The sequence below is a fragment of the Lontra canadensis genome, unplaced genomic scaffold (assembly GCF_010015895.1).
Source record: "Lontra canadensis isolate GAN:19392208 unplaced genomic scaffold, GSC_riverotter_1.0 scaffold68, whole genome shotgun sequence".
Lineage (NCBI taxonomy): Eukaryota > Metazoa > Chordata > Mammalia > Carnivora > Mustelidae > Lontra > Lontra canadensis.
In genome coordinates, this window is record NW_022631062.1 from 96,065 (window position 1) to 118,226 (window position 22,162).

Below are 22,162 nucleotides of genomic sequence, written 5' to 3' on the forward strand. Positions count from 1 at the left end.
CAGGCAGCCATTGAATGGTCACATTCAATACAAATCCTCTGAGCCAAAACGCCAGAGTTTAAAGATGGTGTCTTATCCCCACACGTGACTAAATGGCCACCGTATTCAAAGAACATACACAAAAGATGAAAGAAAGACATCCATGTCATACTTACTCCATGGCCTTGCTAAATAAGGACACCGTGAACATTCCCGCCTGGCGGGAATTTCTAACCATAAATGCACCTTCTTTTCCCTGGAAAGGAAGGAAAGAGTGGAAGGAATGGAAAACATTTTCATTATTCTGGTAGGTGGTAGGGAAATGGATCTTTTCGATCAACTTTAAATGTCAATGACAGCCCAGGTCACCCAACAGCTGGCGCGGAAGGGGACCCACAGTTCAGCTTTCCTCCTTTTCTGGCTCAGTTCCTTGAGACACCTACCCCGCGCAATGGGACTCTCCCTCTCCACTTAGTTTTTAACCCTCTTCGATAATTTTGTCTGTATTTGTGCAAGCCTGATATTTTAATCTTTCAGAAATAACACTTAAAAACCACCTATCCCCACAGATAGAATACCTTGGAAGGTATTAGAAAACCAAAGATGCATTTGTCAAAGTTCCATGCTCAACTTGTCTTTCTTAATGACTTGCGCTAACTCCAAGCAGACCCAGACTAGGAAGAGCAGACAGTAAGCTAGGAATGCGACAACGTGACAAGACACCGCGTTCGGTGATAACGTCATCACGTTCCCACTAGTACCCCCTGGTGTGTTTTACTAGGAAGAACTTTAACACAGCATCAGTTTTGCAGGTGGAAAGAGTTTGCTTCTGTTATTTCCGTGCCAATTTTGTGACAGAATCAGGTAGAGGTACTCCCGCTTACACCTGCTGGACTCCAGTTCGGGTGCTCCCGAGCAGGGACAGAGATGACCTAGGCTGTCAATCAGGTCTCCATATTCTTGCCTGGGCAGTCCCCTCCCACACCGAGTCCGGGCTGGGCCACCAGACTTGCTTTGGCTAATAGGGCATTCGCAGGCGTGACAAAAGCTGAAATTGCATCTGTGCTTGCAGTGAACCCCGGGGCTTGTCCGTGTCTACCCCGCCTCAGGATCACCAGGCTGTGAGGAAGCCTGCGTCAACCACACGGAGCAGAACCGTGGCACCCCGTGCCCAGAATGGTGAGAACTCCTGAATCTTGTTTCAAACCGCTCAATCTAGAAGTGGCTTATTACCCAGCATGAGTTGATGAAAAACAAAGGAGGTAGCCACAGGCGAAGGGCCGTTAACTGTAAACCCTCTGGTCTTTACAAGAAGCAAGGGCACTACCCTCTGGGCCCGAGAGAGATCCTTTAAAGACTGGACGACTTACCTTTTGTCTCAGTAACTGCTCCGACTGGGCCCTGGAGATGTTACCCGCAAACCAGCTACAACGGGAAAGAATCATGAATTTGCGAGTTAATAATTTGTAACCGGATCCCTCATCACTCCGCTTTCCACTCCGTGCAATGAGGCATTGGCTTTGATCAGGGATTGCCCAACCTGACTGTTCCCCCCCACCCCGGGGGCTTTTCAAAACTACGGGTTCCCGTGTCTCCACCACGCAAGTACGAGTCTGGGCTGGTGCCTGGGTGTCTGTTTCACACGGGCTGTCACTGAAGAGCCTCTGGGCTCCTTTAGGCCGGTCTGTGCATCCTATGTGTCCCTGATTCAAACGAGAGCCAGAGATGAGACCAAGGAATCCAGTGGGAAAGTGGGGTTGCCACAATGACAAGATGAAAGTTCGTATCTTTCAGCCCTGTATTTTTCTTTTAATGATCTGATAGAAGCACCCTTTATAGCACCTACTTTCAAAGCAAATGATTTTCTAACAAATATTTTTTTATTTGTGGGATAGCTATAGATAAGCCTCTATGGTTATATTAAGCCAGTAACACAGCGACCTGAGAGATAGATGGTGTGGAACAGCCAGACATGACCTTGAAATATTACCTTCTTCACTAAGTGAGCCAAGAGCATCATATCTTACTATGTAGAGCTCAGTAGGCCCCACACTTGTTTCTCATGTGAGATCAGCAATGTGCACTGTCTTCTGGCTTTGGCCAGAATGTCACACTAGGGAAACGAACAGGGTATGAGGTGGGGTAGAGCAGGGGTTCGGGGCCTCACAAGGACCCTCTGGCTAGAGGATAACACCTGAGGAGGAAAGAAGACCCTGAGGGTGAGGATGTATTAGGTGGGGCGGGGCGGGGGCGGGGGATGGGGCTTGTCAGCTGGTGGGGATGCCCGTGGAATGGAAGGGCCACCAGCCAGCTGGGAGGTTTGGATCCTAGACATAACTTCCTAATAAGTAGCTGTATGGCTCTGGACAAGCCACTTGGCCTTTTCTGACCTTGGAATTGCCCGTTTGCGAAATGAGGATGAGGGTTGAATTTGATCAGTTTAAAAGTCTTTTCTAACTCTACCCTTATAGATATGCTATAATTAATACTTGAGGTAGGAACTGATCATTTTCTTCGGAGTCAGTATTTTAAGCTAATCACAGCTAATCAAAAGACTCCTCAGGGAATATGATCCAGGAAACATGCCTATGGGAGATAGAAGAAAGAGGTGATCGAGTATAAGGACAGAGGTCCAGAGAAGCAAAGTGGAATTGTGAATAAGCCTTGCCCCCCGCCCACACACACACTCTGCTTGTGTCATAACTTTGCTGAGGCCTGGCTCTGTTTTAAAAAAGATTTCAGCATGTCACTGCCAGAGCAGCAGAAGCTTAAGCCTGGTCCTAAGGTACGATTTTCCATCTAAACTTCGGTGCGTCAGCCTTCAATAGAACATAGTAGAATTCCTCCTGAGGTTCTGCCCACCAAACAAATGCTTCAGTACCACTGACAGAGGAAGCAAGTGGGGGCACCGAGCACAGTGTGAGAGGCTGAGCCCTGGACCCTGCAGCCCTTTCCCCCTGATGGCCCTCCAGCATCTCTTGGACTTAGAAGAGGGCAGGTCTCTCCTGAGTGTTTCCCCAGGGCACACGTCTCATGCCCCTCTTGAATTTAGAAATGATGAAGATAGAGATTGTCCATATGGTCAGATCTGGGCTTTCCAAATCAAAGAGACACTTCCAATTTATCGAAATTCTAAAGACTGGCATCCACAATTAGGGGTTCACTCCCCTGGGTTTAAATCTTTCTCATCTGTCAAAGTATTGTTATCTTTGGATAATTTGGGTGCGGGTATTTCTCAGTCATTTATGTCTTCATTTGAATTATTCCATCAGAGGCTTTCCTGAGGGTAGATGTTGGGGAGGAAGGTAGGGATCAGTGGGAGCTAGAGGATGGTGAGAAGGCTATGGTGTGTGGGGGGGTGGGGCCTACAGCAGGTGTTCCCTAACGTGGCACGAAAGCCAAGGGCTACGCTGGGTTAGAGGTAAGACGAAGAGTCAAAACAGTGACGTGTGCGTTACAAAACCTCTCACTGTACCTAGAGCCAATATCTCAGTGAACACAGTCATAGAAAAACAGAACTGCGAAGATGTATAATCCTGATGGTCAAGTGAGTTGGCTACCGTTTGGTAGCAGGTGTCTGGGAGACACAGTCTGCCCTGCCACTCCCCCGTCTCCTTAATGCCAACTTTAAATAAAGTCCCGGAGACTTATTTGTCCCTATTTGTAGAAGGATACAGTCTTAGATTTTGGAAAGGACCTTAAGCACCCCTTAGGCCAACCTGTCTCAGTATCCTCACCAGTCCAGATCATGCCTGATGTCCAAGTATAATATTTAATAGTGTGCCCTTTTTCTCTTTCTAAAATGTCCTAATCTGGATGTTAAATGATAAGGTCGCCCTGGGAATAGGACTGTCTCAACAGAAATGCAGTCACATTCAAGTCTCAGTTGCGTTCCCTTGTTACCGTATCATAAACAACTTCATAGACGGGACTAATAAATGCTAATAAGAGCCTTCAAACATCACCCTGGCCAGAGACCTCCAGGGCAGAAAAACTCGGCAGAAATGTCATATACGGCATCTATGAAAACAACGTCAAGTGAAGGGGACACCAGGTATATGATAAATCCAGTGAGTATGTAAGGCAATTTAGAGAATCCAGACTGAGGAAAATCATTTCCCTTAATAACAACCCAGCTCATGCTCACCCATCATCCAGGTAAGTGGCCAGACCCTCATACGAGTTTACCCAAGTAAATACGGGCCTCCTGAGCAAGTTTGAGGCCTATGCTCTAATTCCTTTGGAGAAGAATGGAATAGAAACATCTGTGTTAGGTTTAGAGGAGCACAGGACTTTCAAACTCACTCATAGTCATCCAGGCTTTCCTCTCCTTCAGATGAGCTTGACTCGGGGAACCCCCTTAAGAAGAGAGGGAAGGACATGAATGCCCAAAACCAAACCAAAACACAACAAAAAATCCCCCCACCATCTAGCAGCGCAACATCGAATCCCACCCAGCTTTCACCCCGACAGATAAAATTCCCTCTTTGCGCTTGGGAAGGTATCTGCCAAGTGAAGAGAGAACCACTCAAAAGTTGAGTTCATGCCCAGTTTAATGAGCAAATGGCTCTTTGCTCCAGGAGGCCGCCAGGAACATGGATTTACCTGACTCTTTTGGAAGAGTGGGCTCATGAAATAGACAAATGCCTTCAGAAGCAGCTGGAGTAGGAGGTTAAAAAAAATTGGGGTTTTTGTATAGAGCAATTCTTAGAGAAGAGTTACTTGGCTTTGGGTGGTTTTCCTCCTGCTAGCGTGGCCCCCCAGTATACTCTTGCTCATGCTAACACTAGCGTATATCACAAATGATGGACAGCATATATCAAGGTGAGGAGAACTGTAACCCACGGATCATCGAGTCGGACCAACTGAAGGGTTCAGAGAGGCAAACTGCCTGAATTTTTTGGTTCTTCTTTACCTTAAACATGAAGTCTGGTTGCAAAAATGATTGCAAATGTGGTTAGTTTTCCTGCAAATGGAAGCAAATCCTACACGTAAAGGAATGATCTGCCTTTGATTTACCATGACATCTTGGAGGTGCTGTGATCTGCAACCGTCCTTTCCCTTTGGTGGCCGGATGCAAAATCTTCACTGCTGCGACAAAAGATGCATGTTGTAAATTTATGTTTATTTATAAACGTCAAAACAGAAAAATAGTTTTGTTAGATATCTTTGAGCTTCCTTGAACATTGGGACTGTCACCTTTCACTTGGGTTGGGAATTTAAGCTAATGAGTCCTTTTCACATTTTCGTCCTTGCAGGGACCCCAATAACCAGAGGTAGCTGGACAGTGCTTCCTAAGCAAAAGAGAGCCGTGACTAGAAAAGATCATCTGGACGGGGTTTGCCTTGATTTTCTTGTTGCTACGCAGGCATTTGGTCACTCAGATATTTTAACATGTTATTTTCCTCTTGGCTGTTATAATTGCAATGACAAGTCTGAAAATGCTGTTTTGCTTTGAAGGTAGGACCTATTTCCTGCTCGCCTTCCTATCTCAGGCTGTTTCTCAAAACCACCCTTCGTAGCAACAAGCTTCCTTAACAAGGAAATGCTTCTCTGGCTCCATTTCCTCAACGCTGAGAAGGAGCCATCTCTGCCTTCCGAAGAGCCTTGCTCACTAGCATGTTATTGTTGTTGTTGTTGTTGTTGTTGTTGTTTTTACTTCATCTCTTCATAAGAAAACTCTTCTTACAAAAGGTGAAGCAATTTTCGCTTTTATGTTGCTTTTAAGAACACACAGAGAATGTCCGTCCATGGTGCATCTCTGAGGTTTATCCGTATGATGGAACACTGTACAGACACTCAAAATAATCGGGGAGCTTACACGACAGTGTGAGTGTCCCTAACACCTCTCAACTCAATTTTTAACATACTTAAAAATTACTAAGAGGGCAAAACGCAGGTTATGTGTACCCACCATTCAGTATTTTTTTCATATTAAAACTTAAATGTCACTTCAGGTATTTAAATGGGAAAAAACGCCCAAGATGTGAAGTGAAGAGAGAGAGAGTGGCACAGAAGAATCTGATGTTTTAATTCTCTGCACACGGTAACATGTGCAGAGAAAATAACCCAGGAGAAGGTACCCTGGATATTCTGCAGTATTCGAATACTTTAATGGAAAAAATTAAAAAGCAGTTCAAGTGAGGGCAGTTGAAATTATTATCTACTTAGGCGAGCTGAGACTCATGATGGCATTTACAAAATTCAATCCACAAGACCTTTAAATCATCATCATCTTTTACTCACTGATGTAATGTTACTCAGGCTAAGAAGTGATTCATTGATTCTCTGTACAGATGATTAGGTTTCTCAAGTTCTAGGAAAAAATCCAAGGTCGGGACTGAATCTCGGGTGCAAAACCTAAGGGGGTGTCCGAAAAACTCAGTAACGTGTTGATGAAACTTTTTAAAGATAAAAATGAATGAAAAAATCTGTGATGAAAAAAATGTCAACAATTTCAATAAAGATAGGATCTAGCCATCCAGGCATTGGTGGCTGTACAACCCCCTCCCCACCACCCCGTGAATTAATAATGCCGACTACTTACTTGAATACTGATCAGTTTCACCACACATTTCCCTCAATGGATCCCTGGGGCTTCCAGTAGGGAGGGGGCCTTGAACAAAGCTGACATGACACCCACTCTCCTAGGATCTGTGTCTATCGATGGTCTCCTTCCACAAAAAGACGGATTGCGGGCAAATGAATGGGACATGTCGCCTCAGGCGCTAGGTATAGATTAATACACTTGGACTCTAGCTCCACTTTGAAATGAAAAGCACTGCAATTTGTTATGCCGAAAGCAACAGCAAGAATACACCTGCATTCTTTCAAGTTCCGTGTGGCCCTGTGTCTGTGTCATCGGTACAGTGAGGCATTTGCTTTGGGTGGATGATGAGGATGGAAAGAATTAAAAAAGAAAATAAGGGCATGAGGGAGAAAACAAAGAAAGGAGATGCCTGGGAGCCAAGGGATGTTCTACATTATTGGGAAAGACAGACCCCGGTGCCCTGCAGGGAGGCTAATGACTGGGTGAGGGGATGTCAGACCGTGAAGAACGTGATGGGGAGGAAGGCTGGGGCAAGAGGGAAGGACAGTCACTTGACCCCTTTTCTATTGTCATCTTGCGATTCAATCCAATCTTTAGTGAACATCAAGTATGGAGCCTTCAAGGTAATTTTCAGTCTGGCTTCAGGTAGCAACTTTTGGCTTAAGGGTATGTGCTATGGTGAGTGCTGCGAAGTGTGTGAGCCTGACGATTCACAGACCTGTACCCCTGGGGCAAATAATACACTATATGTTAATAAACATAATTGACTAAAAAAAAGTGAGAAGACTTATGTCAGGAAAGGTGAAGGTGTCCATCCTGAGAAGGCAGCCAAGGCCTTGCTGGGAGGGTTACTTGTCATTTGTAAGCACAGGACAAAAGTAAGCCCACCCTGAACTACCTCATGTAAAGGGTATGTTTTAAAGCTTCCAAGTTCTGGCATGTAGGGTTATTTGGAGGAAAGGAGAAGAGAAAGAGGAGGGAATAAAATGTGCAAGTATCGTTTAGATCGTAGATCAGATCATCTAGATGGGAGGTCCATGCCTTTTGGTCCTGGCAGGGCACCTGCTTGGCCAGACTTTAGGCTCGAGCACTGAGCCTCTTCGGAAAGGGTGGCCCTTCTCAACTAAGGCCCGTGTGGACAGCTTTGAGGCTGACATCCAAGGCTGTGGGTAATTCTAGCCTACATGCTGGGGAGCCCAACTAGGAGCTGAAGTTTACCTTTTCAGTTTCCTTACTTTCCACCAGTCAGGGCAATCTTCTCTTGGAGTACACTGCGCGTTGACAGTCAGCTGAGAGCCGTAGTTTTTCTTGGAGTCACTGTCATACTGGGCCATGGTGGTACTTGAGGATGGTTCATTCATTCTGAAAACAGGAACTGCTCGAGGAATCTTCAGCTTTGGAGGAGAAGAGATTTTAATATATCACAGTGAGACACAGATTCAGGCACTGGGAACTAACAAGCCAAGTACATTAGCTCTTAGGAAGGAAGGAAGGAAAAGGAAAGGAAAGGAAAGGAAAGGAAAGGAAAGGAAAGGAAAGGAAAGGAAAGGAAAGGAATACAAGGGCAACAAGGGCAGTACTAAGTATCGGCAAAGATCTGGAGCAACTGGAGTTCTCATACTGGGCTGGTTGCAGTATGGAGCGTATAAGCACATTGAAAAGCGGTTTGCAGAATCTACTGAGGTCAACTGTGGACATACCCGACGTTCCAGAAAGTCTATACGCGCGTCCAGCAGTGAAATCAAATGACACATATAAGAATGTTCATAGCACAATTATTTCCATTCGATAAAAACCGGAAATGACCTAAATGTCCGTTTAAAGGGGAAGATAATAAACTTATTTGATATTAAACATAAGGCGCTACCCTTCTGGTCCTGAAGATATTGGAGGGGGCCAGAAAGCAAAGAACATAGGTGGCCCCTAGAAGCTGGAAAAGGCAAGGCGATGGATTTTTTTCCCCTCTCAAGCCTCCAGAAGGAATGCAGCTGTGTGGACCCATTTTATGTTAAGACTTGTGACCTTCAGAATTTCAAGAAAATAAATTTGTGTTGCTTTAAGTCACTCAATTTTGGTAATTTGTTACAGTAGCAATAAAATGAACATAGGGGTATATTCACAAAGTGGAATCCTCTACGGCAGTGAGAGTAAACTATAACCACGCACTAAAGTGTCAGTCAGTCTCACAGAAAGACAGATAATACATGACAATGATGTGCTTTATGATCCCATTTACGTAAAGGTCAAGACCAAGCACGTGAGCTATGATGTTGTAAGTCAGGCTAGTGAGTACTCTCAGTGGGATGTAGTGAAAGGAACACGATGGTACCCCTGGGGTTCTGCGATGTTCTGTTCCTTGATTCGAGTGAGAGTTATACAGATGTGTTCGGTTTGTGAAAAGTCGTCAAGCTGAACACTTCGGGCGCGTATGCTTGTCCAAGTGCATGTTGTATCTCAATTAAAAATTCACGTAAAAAGATGTAAGGTCTGCATTTAATTTCTCATACTCGTATTTTTACTTCTTTGCAGGGATGGACATCCCAGTGCTGGACACTGCTATTTATGAGCTATGTGGTGGTTTCATCCAGAGATAAATGCTCCAGAAAGTTCCCTAAACGGAAATCTGAACAGAAGGGCTAGAAAGTGGATTTTTAATTTCCTCCACTCTGCAAAGTAAGTCCTCTACAGAATGTTCCGGTAGAAACAAAGGTAAACACATTTTTCATGATACTCTTCGCTGATCCTTGATCCCTTAGGGCAGCTTACAATCAAATCAGAATTACAAATTCTTGGTCGCTGATTTGCCTGACTGATAATTTTCAGCAAATTTCCCAAAGAACTCCTTGCCAGAGATTAGATGCAATAGTTTCTGGCTCTTAAATTATCCTCTGTTCTTAGATTTGTTTAAAACAAATTTTACTGAACTATGATTTGCATACCATGAAAATTACCCTTCATCAGTGTAGAATTCAGAGAATTTTGGTAAAATTGTCCAGATGAATAAACCATCACCACAATCCAATTGGGCACATTGCCATCACTTGTGTAAGGCCCTTGCGACTGTGAATAGTCACCTGTTCCCATTCTGGCCCTGGGCAACCTCTAGTCAACACTTTGTTCCTGTAAATTTGTTTATTCTGGTATATATCTGCTCTCAGGTGTTTTATAAAGCCATAATTTTCAAGCTTCAGGACTGGAGCATGGAGCCAAACCAAAATAACAATGTTGCTGATAACAAAACCCCTCAAACCTGAACAACTGTATTAGTTTCCTTGGGCTGCCATAACAAGTCCGTACACATTCAGTGGATTAAAACAACAGAGATTTGTTCTCTCGCTGTTCCAGAGGCCCCAAGTCCAAAATCAGGGCTTCACTATGACTATGCTCCCTGTGAAAGCTCTGTGGGAGAATATTCGTTGGCCACTTCCAACTTCCGGTGGTTCTAGCATTCTTTGACTTATGTCAGCATAAGTCGAATCTCCTGCGAAGGTGTTTGTTTATTTATGTATTTAAATTTTAGGTTTAGTTAACATACAGTGCAATATTGGCTTCGGGAGAAGAATTCAGTGATCCATCAGTGACATACAACACCCAGGGCTCATCACAAGAAGGTGCTCTCCTTGGTACCCATCACCCATCTAGCCCATCCCCCTGCCCACCTCCCTTCATCAACCCCTTAGTTCTCTATCATTAAGAGTCTCTTACGGCCTGTTTCCCTCTCTCCCTTCCCCCTATCTTTGCCATATGTTCATCTGTTTTCTTTCTTAAATTCCACATGAGTGAGACCATATGGTATTTGTCTTTCTCTGACTTATTTTCCTTAGCTTTATACTCTCTAGCTCCATCCACATCACCGTGAATGGCAAAATTTCATTCTTTTTGTTGGCTGAATAATATTCCATTGTATAGATATACCACCTCTTCTTTATCCATTCATCAGTGAGGGACATTTTGGCTCTCTCCGTAGTTTGGATATTGTTGGTAATGCTGTTATAAACGTCGGGGTGAATGTATCCCTTTGAATCAGTATTTCTGTATCCTTTGGGTAAATACCTAGTAGTGCGATTGCTGGGTCACAGAGTACTTCTATTTTCAACTTTCTGGGGAACCTCCATCCTATTTTCCAGAGTAGCTGCACCAGCTTGCATTCCCCCTAACAGTGTAGGAGGGTTACTCTTCCTCTGCATCTTTGCCAACCCCTGTTGTTTCTTGTGTTGTTAAATTTAGCCATTCTGACAGATGTGAGGTGATATCTAATGGTGGTTTTGATTTGTCTTTCCCTGATGACGAGTGATGTTGAACATCTTTTCATGTGTCTGTTGGCCATCTGGATATCTTCTTCAAAAAAGCGTCTATTCATGTCATCTGCCCATTTCTTAACTGGATTATTTGTTTTCTGATCTGCCTAGGTCTTTAAATGGCCTTCTTCTCTGTGTATCTCCCTGTGTCCTCTCCTCTTCTTATAAGGATACATCCTTAGCAAGTATGATCTCACCTTAGTCCTTAATTAATTACATCTGCAAAAACCTGTTTCCAAATAAGTTCACATTCTGAGGTTCTGGGTGAACATGAAATTTAGGAGATACAATTTAACCTCCTCTAATGGATTTCCTTTTGTTCTTCATGTTGTTTCATAAAGATTATGTGGCTTTTACTTAGAAAGAGGTGTGTGTGTGTGTGTGTGTGTGTGTGTGAGATTGTGTGCAGCTGAAAATAAGTACCCAAGACACCATAGAGCTAATGGATGGGTAGAGACACTCCTTTACTTCTGGAAGAGCTTCTAGAGCATCACCGGGAGGCCATTTTATGTATCCCCTGGCATTTGAGGAGGCTGACCTCTGCCTCGGAAGCCTAAAAGGAGGAGGTTATGGCTACACACCTGAAAGCAGAGCAAAAACAGAGCAGCAGCCTGTATTGCAAGAGTGAGTCACATACAGTTGTACCAACCAGAGCAGTCAGTTTTGTCTGTTGTACTGTAGGCCAACTCCACCCTTGGGAGAGGGTTCTGGGAGCCATCTTGAAAGGAACTCTGCCCAAGATGAGTGAATTAACCCAGCAGAAATGTGAAGACTAGAAACTCAAGAGCTAAGGGTCAAGACAACCACCCCTTCATAAAACTCCATTTGGATCTGCACTCTCATGGGGAACCCACAAAGTTTCCCATAAGCTAGAGTCAGCATTAGAAAACTGTCTCACCCAGAAGCCACCCCTGCCAAAATCATGATGCAATCTGCCGCAAATGACTGTTCATTAGACCCCCTCTTCCTGGGTCCCAACCATGAAAGAATCAGAAATCTCAGCTTCTCCATGGCTCTCTCCCCAAAGCAGGCAGCCAGCTAGCTGATGCACACCTGAGCTATGTGAAGGGGAGAAGCTATAACTTGGAATGACGTTTGGAGGTGTATGTTTATAACATTGGATAGACAATTTAGAGGTTCTTCTCGTGACTACTAGTAATTGGGGCATTTTGTTTCATCTAAGAGCAGCTGGAAAACTATGGAATCTCCCTAGGATTCCGTTCAGGGACAGAGAAGAAAGCCCACCAAGTGGCTTTGAAGGGATAACGGAGGGAAGGAATTAGGTTATTTTCTGCTTGTGCCCTGTGAAGTCCCATCCTTCATCAGGATACCTACATGAGGCAGTCTTGGCCATGCAGCTGCTGGGGGAGGAATGACAGCTAATAACACCTGCCTGTCCTGTGTGATGCCATCATAAGGACGTCTCCCACATGCACCCATTTTTTGGTGACTATTTATGTGCTTACAGGTTAGAAAAGGCCCAGTTATTAAGTACAACAATATAAAATGGTAAAAGGATTCACTATTTGAACTTGGCATTCAATGCTGCCATTGCTATCCGTGATAGCTCACCTCTGTCCTCTCTTTGCTCAGCAGTCCCAGTGCAGGCCATATTTTCTAGTCTTGAATCTGGCAACTCGTGATTTATTTAATATGTCCTGACTATGCAAAAATTTTTTAATATTAACTTACCACTCTGTCTGGGAAGATGGGAACTCTGTGTTTCTCTTCATGGGTTGTAACGTGCAGATCAGCATCTGAAAAGCAAAATAAAATAATATCAGAAGGAACTTTTAAACAAAACAAAGCAGATGTTAGGAATCAAAAGGATGAACTAGCTTATGTGATCAATGCTTCAGATGACTTGAATTTAGACACAGCACTTGGAGTGATTTTGTTGTTTTCCTGCGTAACACCCAACTCAAACACCACTGCTCCCCCTTTGGTTATCAATATCCTCCCCAAATGGATAAAAACATTCAAGTTCCTCTAAATCCTGTAAACTATTAATTTATACCACATTTCCACCTTGTGTTTGAAATGCAGGTATCTAATCTCGTTGGGTAGTACCTATGACGCCAGGTGTCAAGAATCCATGTCTAATTCCTCTTTGACTCATACAAGATGCTTATAAGTAGTTGATTTATTTTTTTTAAGATTTTATTTATTTATTTGAGAGAGAGAGAGGGAGAGTGCACAAGAAGTGGCGGGGGTGGTCAGAGAGAGAAGCAGACTCCTTGATGAGCAAAGAGTCCAACCCGGGGCTGGATCCCGGGACTCCAGGGTCATGACCTGAGCCTAAGGCAGACGCTTAACTGACTGAGCCGCCCACGTATCCCCAGGTAGCTGATTTATAAGTGAACAAACCTGTCTCCGACTTTTTTCCATTTTTTTAAAATTTTTAATTTTTTATTAACATATAATGTATTATTAGCCCCAGGGGTACAGGTCTGTGAATTGCCAGGTTTACACACTTCACAGCAATCACCATAGCACATACCTTCCTCAATGTCCATAACCCAACCACCCTCTCTTTTTTTCCATTTCTTATGACAGTTGCTGGTTTCTCTTTCTGCTTCCATGTGTAGATAGATGCCCAGGCTATGGGTGTAAAGCCATTAGGTGCCTTATAATTAGAGCGGCCATATAATTTACTAACCAGCCCAGAACATTTCTTACAGGGAAAGGTACGCTTTTAATAATTATGCCCAGTCACCAGCTGCAGAATGAGACTGTTCCCAATGAACTGGGGGGTATGGTAAATTTACTTGTAGGCCGCGCACATACCCTGGAAAAGGAATGGTCCAGGGCGTTTTGGAGACCGAAGGAAGCAAGAACTCGCAACTATTTCCTTCCTAGTAATGTACCCTTGGGCCACCCTGTAACCCAGCAGAGGAGTAAGTTATACTCGGCTAGCTAAACGGTATCATAGCTGCTCACGGGCCCACGGCAGCTCCAAATTCTGTAGTTTTCCTCAGAGGCTGGCAAAGAGCCTGTCGCACCCAGAACATATGGCAGATGCCATCCAGACTGAGCCTAGGATGAAAATCCCAAGGAAGTGCTCTCTCTGGCCTTTTCTCCTGCTTCTTCCCAGGGAGTTAGGGTCAGAGCTAGAATCTGGCCTGCTGGGTAATGGTACCAGATCACTGACAGAATAATTGGGAGAAAGAATTAATGCTGTAAGGAAACATTATTCCTCAGCCCCTTAAGTGGAGGGAGGAATCCATATACAGTAATTTCTGTATAGTTCATCAAATCACAATAATTCCTAAATATAAAGGGCAATGTGATATATTTAAGATTAATAAATATTTGTTATGTAGTCTAATTAAGATAGAAAACACCATGAACATTTATTCATTGATTTTTGTTGTCAAATTACTAGTAATACCATTAATGAGACTGTCAGGTATCAATACTATACTGGAGTAAATCTGAATAATAGCTCATGTCCTTGTGTCTTTTGTAATTCATAAAGAGGTATCATACCACTGACCTTATTCAGTTCATTAAAGTTGTGATCCAAGTATATTTTGTTCAAGCTGGTAAAACTGTTACCAGAATAACTTCTCCTTTTTAATTTATTCACAACTTACTGTTGTTACACAGTGATAAACTTCTAAAATTTATAAGACTGCCTCATGGGACACCTGGGTGGCTCAGTCAGTTGTGTCTGACTCCTAGTTTCAGCTCAGGTCCTGATCGAAGGGTTTCAAGATCGTGGGATCGAGCCCCATCTTGGGCTCCACGTTCAGTGTGGAATCTGCTTGTCCTTTTCCCTCTCCTGACATTTAAATAAGCATCTTAAAGAACAGAAGATGATTTCTGCTGGGAATTCCTTGGGGAGGGACATGACCCAAGGGAATGAAGTAATAGGGAGACCTCTTTTTACTCAATAAAAGCATGAACTATATAAAGCTTATATAATAATAAACAATATTTAAATAATAAAATAAATAAAATCTTTTTTAAAATCTTAAAAAAGAAAAAAAGACCACCTCATGTAAATATCCTAGAGATGGGATGGGACCCTATAGGGCATAAGCAGAAAACGACATAATTCCTTCCCTCCCTTAGCCCTTTAAAGCCACTTTCTGTTCCCAGATAAAATCTCAGGCAGATTTTCTTAGGAATATAACTCTGGGTAGAATCTGATTGCCCTTAAAGCAGATCCTTCACTGCCTTCCGTGGTGTTATTGTGAAATCAGTAAACATGCCCAGAATTGTAAGCCCTTTAAAAATGTCTTTTAAAACTTGATCGTCCATCAGTTTGGTATTTATAGTGATTCAAAGTGTTACTTAAATTTTATCCCTTGACGTATTGTTAAAAAGAACATTGGTTTTTTTAGTTTATTATTTTAGGCTATGAACCATGGTGATATGTTTACCATATTCTACCCACTGGGAGTTTATCTTAAACCAGAAAGAATTATGGGAGGAAATAAACAGCTCCTTGCTCGATTCATGATTCCAACTAAAAAAAAATTTCTCATGAAATGAAAGAACAGCAAATGTTAATATTGTTATCATTTCAATGAACATGACTCAGTTGACCCTGGAATAGACTTCATCTGCCCAATAGCATTTTTTGAGGCTGGGTTTACATGATGTCAACCAATGTGGCACATCTTGTTTTCCCAAGCTGGTGAGCTGTTCTGGAATTTGGCAGGTTTGCCTCACGGGGCCCCGTCCTCCCAGGGTCCCACCCACTGGGGGGGGTCACCTTACATGCTTCCCAGAGGGTACATCCTGGGGCCGCTTTGCAACTCTGTTGGCAGCACAGGAACTTTCCGTCCACGAAGAACCCACTATGGTACTTGATCAGCAAGTGAGGGTTGCCCCTTATCTCTGGGGAACAGGCAGGAAGAAAATACAGCATGAGCAAATGTTGGCCCAAGAGAAGAAACACATTCAGTAAGGGCTGTTATCACAGAACAATGAAAACCTTATTTTGCCAGCAACCAGGGTAAGAGCAAACAGCTCCCCAAGGATATAAGTCTTTCACTCCGAAGTTCATAAGCCAAAAATTTGCTTAAAAGTCTACCCAGGTATAGAATGAGAACAACACATGAGAATTTCTATCAGTCTTACAAAAAAAAAAAAAAACCCAACAACAACACTAGAAAGTGTATATGCAGATTAACTTGGTGATCTAGGGTTTTAGAAATACATCTGTAAAGGAAACAAGTGGGTTAGGGCACATGGGGTTCAAGGGGCTGAAGGATAGGCCTAGATCTCAGCAAGAAGAGAAGGTTCTAATGAACATGTGCTTCCCTCGGCTCCTCATTTTGAAATATTTTAAAGGCACAGATGAGTTTCAAGGACAGTACAATGAATGTTGGTTACCCTTCACCCAGACTCACCAATTTTTAACTATTTACCATATTTGCTTTTCTCTTTCTCTCTGTACATACATACTATTACTATTAAAATTTTTGAAATTATTACTACATTTTGTTAACCATTTGAAAGTAAGTTGCGGATATCATGACCTAAATAACATCACCGATAAATATATCAGCATTTAACTTCTGTTAGTAGGGACAGTCTGTTACATAACCATGATACAGTTATCAAATTCAAGAACTTTGACACTGATACAACACTACTGTTGAATATTTTATAGTCAAAATTTTCCCAACTGTTCCAGTAATATACCCTTTATAATCATTCACTGTTTCTGATTGGGGATCCAATCCAGAATCACAATGGTTTCTCTTGATCTGGAACTGTCCCTCACCTCTGCTTTGTCTCTTGTGACTTTGACTTGTTTACACTAGGGAATGGAGCGTTTGTGTGGCTACTTTTCTAGGAATAGGTGCATATTTTAAAAAATAATGAGAACAGGGCAATGTTTAATCTAAAGAAATGAAATTTTTTTTTTCAAATATGCTGTTATTTTTTAAAGATTTATTCAGGTACTTTAGAGAGGCAGGGCATGGGTGGGGCAGAGGGAGAGGGAGAGAGAATCACAAGCAGACTCTGCCAAGTACGGAGCCTGATATAGAGCTCGATCCCATGACTCTGAGACCACGACCTGAGCCAAAACCAAGAGTCAGACACTCAACCAACTGTGCTACCCAGGTGTCCCCAAAGAAATGAAGTTCTAATACTGTAGTAGAATACTGTTTCTACACCAAATGAGCATCTCTCAAAACACAGCAGAGAAACCTACAAGATCTTTTTTTTTTTAATTTTATTTATTTATTTGACAGACAGAGATCACAAGTAGGCAGAGAGGCAGGCAGAGAAAGAGAAGGAAGCAGGCTCCCTGCCGAGCAGAGAGCCCGATATGGGGCTAGACCCCAGGACTCCGAGATCATGACCTGAGCCGAGGGCAGAGGCTTAACCCACTGAGCCGCCCAGGTGCCCCAACCTACAAGATCTTAGTAGAGAACAGTTCAAGGAGAGTCTCTAGGTGGGGAGGGGAGGGCTGATTCTATGTGTGACTTCAATTCTTTCCCTCTTGATTTTATATTCATTTTAAACCTTCCTTATTTTAATCCCAGGAGAGTTCTGTTCCTCCTTTCCAACCCCGATTCAAGGAAGTGTTTGGAATACTAAGTGCTTTACTGGGTCATCGGATCATTTCCAAACCATAATGTATGTAAAGCAGCCAGCTCTGTGTTTGGCTCAGAGCACGTGTTCAACAAACAGTGGGCTTTCAGTGTTATCGTTCCCTTAGGTTAGCTCAGCTCAGCCTAGCTGAAAGCACTGGTATTAAAAAAAAAAAAAACCTTCACTAAATATTAATGGGAACTAAAGGGAAATTATTGCAGAAGTCCCAAAAAGCCAAAGGAGTTAAAATTATAAAACGCTAGTTTCTGACTAGGAACTGGTGGTCATTGACCACCATTGACCATTGACCAAATGGTCATTGCTATTCCTTGGGCACGAGACTTGCCTTCCAGCTCTCCAAGCTCCTGCTTCCCGCATGCCAGGATTCCTGTTATTTCCTACTACATCGATTTTGTTTCCTGGATAACTATTTCTTTTCCAATCAAGTCCAGAAGTCCACATGGCGACACTCCAGCCATTTAATCATGACAATAAGAGGACCCGAGGTGCAGAGAGGTGGTCTAACTTGCTCAAGTTCATAAACCTCTAGTAAGCAGCATATCTGAGACTCAGCCCCAAGATTCTTCTATTATAATCTAATGACCAGATGCCAGCTTCCCTGTAGCATCCCCTTCGGTTTTCATCTTTGGAAAGAAGGACACGCTTTTTCCGCATCTGCTCAGCTGAATTCAGAACCACGGTGGCTGACACGCCCCAATCCCCACTCAGTCAGCCCAAACCTCCTGGGTATAGGTCACCTTCTGCAAAATGCCTTGTCTCCGATGCCACCTGAGTTTATAATGCCCAAGCTAACTAGCAGACAAAAAGACTTCACAGGGGAGAGGATTTCTGTGAGGAAACTTCTTTGTTTTCCTGGGGAGGCGGGTTGGTTGGCCGGCCGGACGGCTAATGCCATCCTCTTCGCTTGTTTCCTTCAAGCCCATCTCACCCACCTCCTCTCCCGCTCTCGTCCAGCAGAAAGGCTGGAAAACCAGATACTGTCTTCCAGGCCCCCTTACATATGGAGATGGCCACGAGACACAGATCTAGCCAGTAAACACCTGCAGGAGTTTGCAGGGGACGCTTCTGGAAAAGCTCAGAGCCTTCCCAAGAGCCTCTGAGGGTAGCAGAGCAGAAAACTAGCGGGAGCCTGGGTCCCTACTGAGTTGCCCGAGCTGCTGCCCCAGCCCGGGACCGTTTACCTCCGGACTTGTGAACGGTGTGAGAGGAACAGACGTGCCTTTGTTCCAACAGCTGCTTGGTGTCTTTTTACCTGCGTCCCCAAGCATTGTTAACGGATACACACGGCTTCTTCTGCACGCAGCAGCCCTCATGATAAGGTCTTTCTGAAGTTTTACCAGGGGTTAAGAGATTCCCTTTTGCTTCTCTCTCTCCACTCTCCTTTATGCTCCATTTGCCTTTACCTGAGCTCTCCAGGGCCGCCCAAACCGGCTTGCCACACATGGTTGCAGAAAGACCCTGAGGCCTGCCTCACAGCTGCACACTGGGCGGGTCGACGCCCCAACCGCTCCCGGGAAGTCCCCCCAGAGCAGCATCTTAGGGCTCATCTAGGAGGCCCCACTCTAGCCACCGGGACTCACGTTTGTGTGTTGGACCCTTCAGTATATATGTGAGTTTTATTCATTTGTGGCTCATGATCCCTTGAGGAAAAAAAGCGACGTGACCTCCCATTTCATAGGGTTGGGAACCTGAGATCTAGAGACTCGAGATGGTTTCATTAGGGGACACAGCAAAGCTGGGCGTGGAGGATGTGTCTGTCGCTAAGACGGATGCCCTTCTCAGTTCAGCAAGCTGGGAGCAGGGAGAGGGAGGCTTCTGGACCTCCCTGGACCACTGGACTATCCTACAGGAGAGGTTGCTAAACCCTTTCAAGGAGAGTGAAAACGAAGCTCTATGTGTGAAGAAAAACTGAGAAAGAACCCTAACCTGAGACTCAAAGAAAACAAAACCTCACCCGGTCTCGGGGCTCGATATCTGAAATTCCACCAGTAGAGTCATGCATTCGGGTTATATGCTGTCCTCACACTATCACCTGTCTGCCAGACAAGAATATCACCGGGAGGGGCGCCTGGGTGGCTCAGTGTTAGGTTAAAGCCTCTGCCTTCAGCTCAGGTCACCGTCTCAGGGTCCTGGGATCGAGCCCCACATCAGGCTCTCTGCTCAGCAGGGAACCTGCTTCCTTCTCTCTCTCTGCCTACTTGTAATCTCTGTCTGTCAAATAAATAAATGAAATCTTAAAAAGAAAAAGAATATCACTGGGAGAAACATCATAGCGCCAAATAGCCAAAAACGTCCTCTCTTCTACCGCAGCCTATCACCAAAGCAGCCTGAGAATCCCTGAGCAAAAGCTCCATTAAATCCCCTAGTTCTGGGGCACCTGGGTGGTTCAGTCATTAAGCGTCTGCCTTCGGCTCAGATCATGAACCCAGGGTCCTGGGATGGAGCCCTGTGTGGGCTCCTTGCTCAGCAGGAAGCCTGCTTCTCCCTCTCCCACTCCTCCGTTTGTGTTCGCTCTCTCCCTCTCTGTCAAATAAGTAAATAAAATCTTTAAAAAAAATGAATCCCCCAGTTTTGCCTAGCATTGATACTGTACCAGTTAAAAAGCTGGGTTGGGGTAGTCGAATTGGGGGTTCTCCATTATTATGTATGTGACCCTGGCCATGTCTCTTTAAGTTCACTTGTCTGGAAAAGGGAGAGTACGATGATGTTCCATGGAGTCATCAAGAAGATTACTCGAGGAAATGCTTTACGAAGTACTTGGCATAGCAGTTGGCAGATGGTACGTCCGTAGTACTTCTATAGGACTTTCTGTGAACAGCCAAAGTACGGTAGCCACACAGCCTCAGAGAAGGTAGACTTTGCCCCGGGGAAAGGGCAGCCCCGTGGGTGGGGAGCAGGAGGTCTGGTTTCCTCTGAGCTGCCTGCCGAGCTGCCTGCGGGGAGGAAAGGGAACCCGAGCCACAGGCTCGGTCCGCAAAACAATGAGAATGCAAAATGAGCCTGGCAGTTTCTCCGAGGTTCGTGGGAAAATCAGCAGGTTCTCTCCTGGCTGTGGGTCCTTTCACTGCCCTATCTCTCCTCCACCAAGCCTCATCAGAACTCCACGGAGAACTCCCTTTTATGACTTTTAAAAATTACCTTTTTGTAACGCTTTCAGCCACTGACTTCTGCTCTCTTCGTTTGATGCATAGACATAGAGAAGCCCATCTTTATAGACAATCTGGAAAAGGAAAGATTGGGGGCATTTAGATACAATTGCCTCCATGGTTCATTCCAGGGCAACTGCAAATTTTCTGGTATCCCAAAGAAAAGTTGAGTTTGCTTATAAAATATGCATTCACTCTGAAATTAGATGAAAAAAAATCTAGTTATTTTTTTATCCTCCACCCCTCAATTTGTTTTATCCCAGACACTTCTACACTTGGGAAAATCACAGCAATGATGCGTCTGACATCAGGGAACGTTGAGGACCGTGGAGGATTACAGAAGTCTAAAATGTTAGATATTATAGCGGTCTTAGGAATGGTCTACCGACTCAGTGCCTGACTCTCTTCACAGCCCATTGGAAAATATTTTACTGCTCTATCCTTAAAAATACCGTCAGGGAGGGGCGCCTGGGTGGCTCAGTGGGTTAAAGCCTCTGCCTTCAGCTCAGGTCATGATCCCAGAGTCCTGGGACTGAGCCCCACATCGGGCTCTCTGCTCAGCAGGGAGCCTGCTTCCTCCTCTCTCTCTGTGCCTGCCTCTCTGCCTACTTGTGATCTCTGTCTGTCAAATAAATAAATAAAATCTTAAGAAAAAAATAAATAAAAAATAAAAAAAATAAAAAAAATACCTTCAGGGAGGAAATGTCTTTTACTTCTGCCAAGCCATCGTTGGCAATTTGCATATATTCTGAGCATTATATAGTTCATGCTTTTATTGAGTAAAAAGAGGTCTCCCTGTTACTTCATTCTCTTGGAATGAATTGCCAGGAATTGCCAGCAGAAATCATCGCCTGTTCTTTAAGATGCTTATTTAAACGTCAGAACATTTTAATGTCTTCCCCACATCCTTCTCTATCTAGTTCATTCATTCAGTTTTTGTGGGTAGATGGTACAGACCCTTTATGAAATATCTGCTAATTTCTGGGCTCTTTCCTAGACAATTTCAGATCTAACCCTGTCTCGGCTCAGTGAAATATGGATGACTATGCCCACTTGGCGAATGAAGAAACAGACTTGGATAGAGAGTTGAGTGCGTTGCCTATGGTACCAGCAGTACAAACTGTGAGGTTAGGAGCTCTGGGTGCCTCCGAAGCCTGTGGTCTTTTGAGCCTCCCATGCTTCTGTGATATGAATTTGAAGCATCTTCCAAGAAACCCCCCCTGCTTTCTTCCAATAGGAGAGTGAGGTGTGAAGCTTTCCTTTCCCCGAGGAACCAAGGCTCCTCGGCATCCCTTCATCTCAACTCACCTTCACACCCCCACTGCATTATAACGATCTGCAAATGCCTTGGGGATGAGGATGGCGTTTGATTCCTTCTGGTGTGCCTGGTACCTTGGAGCCCCTTGGAAATGCTCAGCAACCTTTCATATGAAAGACTGTGGGACCCCAAGGCAAGTCATGCCACTGTGGCTTACTTGCTCCCCTTTCTTTCTCTCCCTCTAGGGAAAGCAGATCGGTAGATCAAATTTCAGCAAAGTGCACAACTACCATCTGGGGATGTTCCAAGTCTGGTCATCGTCCTTGTCATTTTGCAACATCTTTCGTTATTG

The 22,162-nt window shown here is 44.1% G+C and overlaps 1 protein-coding gene across 3 annotated transcripts in view; it reads right to left on the reverse strand.

Moving 5' to 3' along the window:
- Window positions 1-22,162, reverse strand: part of BMX (BMX non-receptor tyrosine kinase) — a 48,597-nt gene that overhangs the window by 19,950 nt on the left and 6,485 nt on the right. For 2 of the 3 annotated variants that reach the window (XM_032880139.1, XM_032880140.1), the window contains exons 4-11: window positions 20,545-20,626; window positions 15,556-15,675; window positions 12,520-12,584; window positions 7,748-7,923; window positions 4,999-5,070; window positions 4,285-4,338; window positions 1,350-1,404; window positions 156-235 (exon numbers count right to left, since the gene is read on the reverse strand). In XM_032880139.1, coding sequence (XP_032736030.1) covers window positions 156-235; window positions 1,350-1,404; window positions 4,285-4,338; window positions 4,999-5,070; window positions 7,748-7,923; window positions 12,520-12,584; window positions 15,556-15,675; window positions 20,545-20,626 — 704 coding nt within the window. The remainder of the gene's footprint in view (window positions 1-155; window positions 236-1,349; window positions 1,405-4,284; window positions 4,339-4,998; window positions 5,071-7,747; window positions 7,924-12,519; window positions 12,585-15,555; window positions 15,676-20,544; window positions 20,627-22,162) is intronic. The other variant, XM_032880141.1, reaches the window with a different exon arrangement.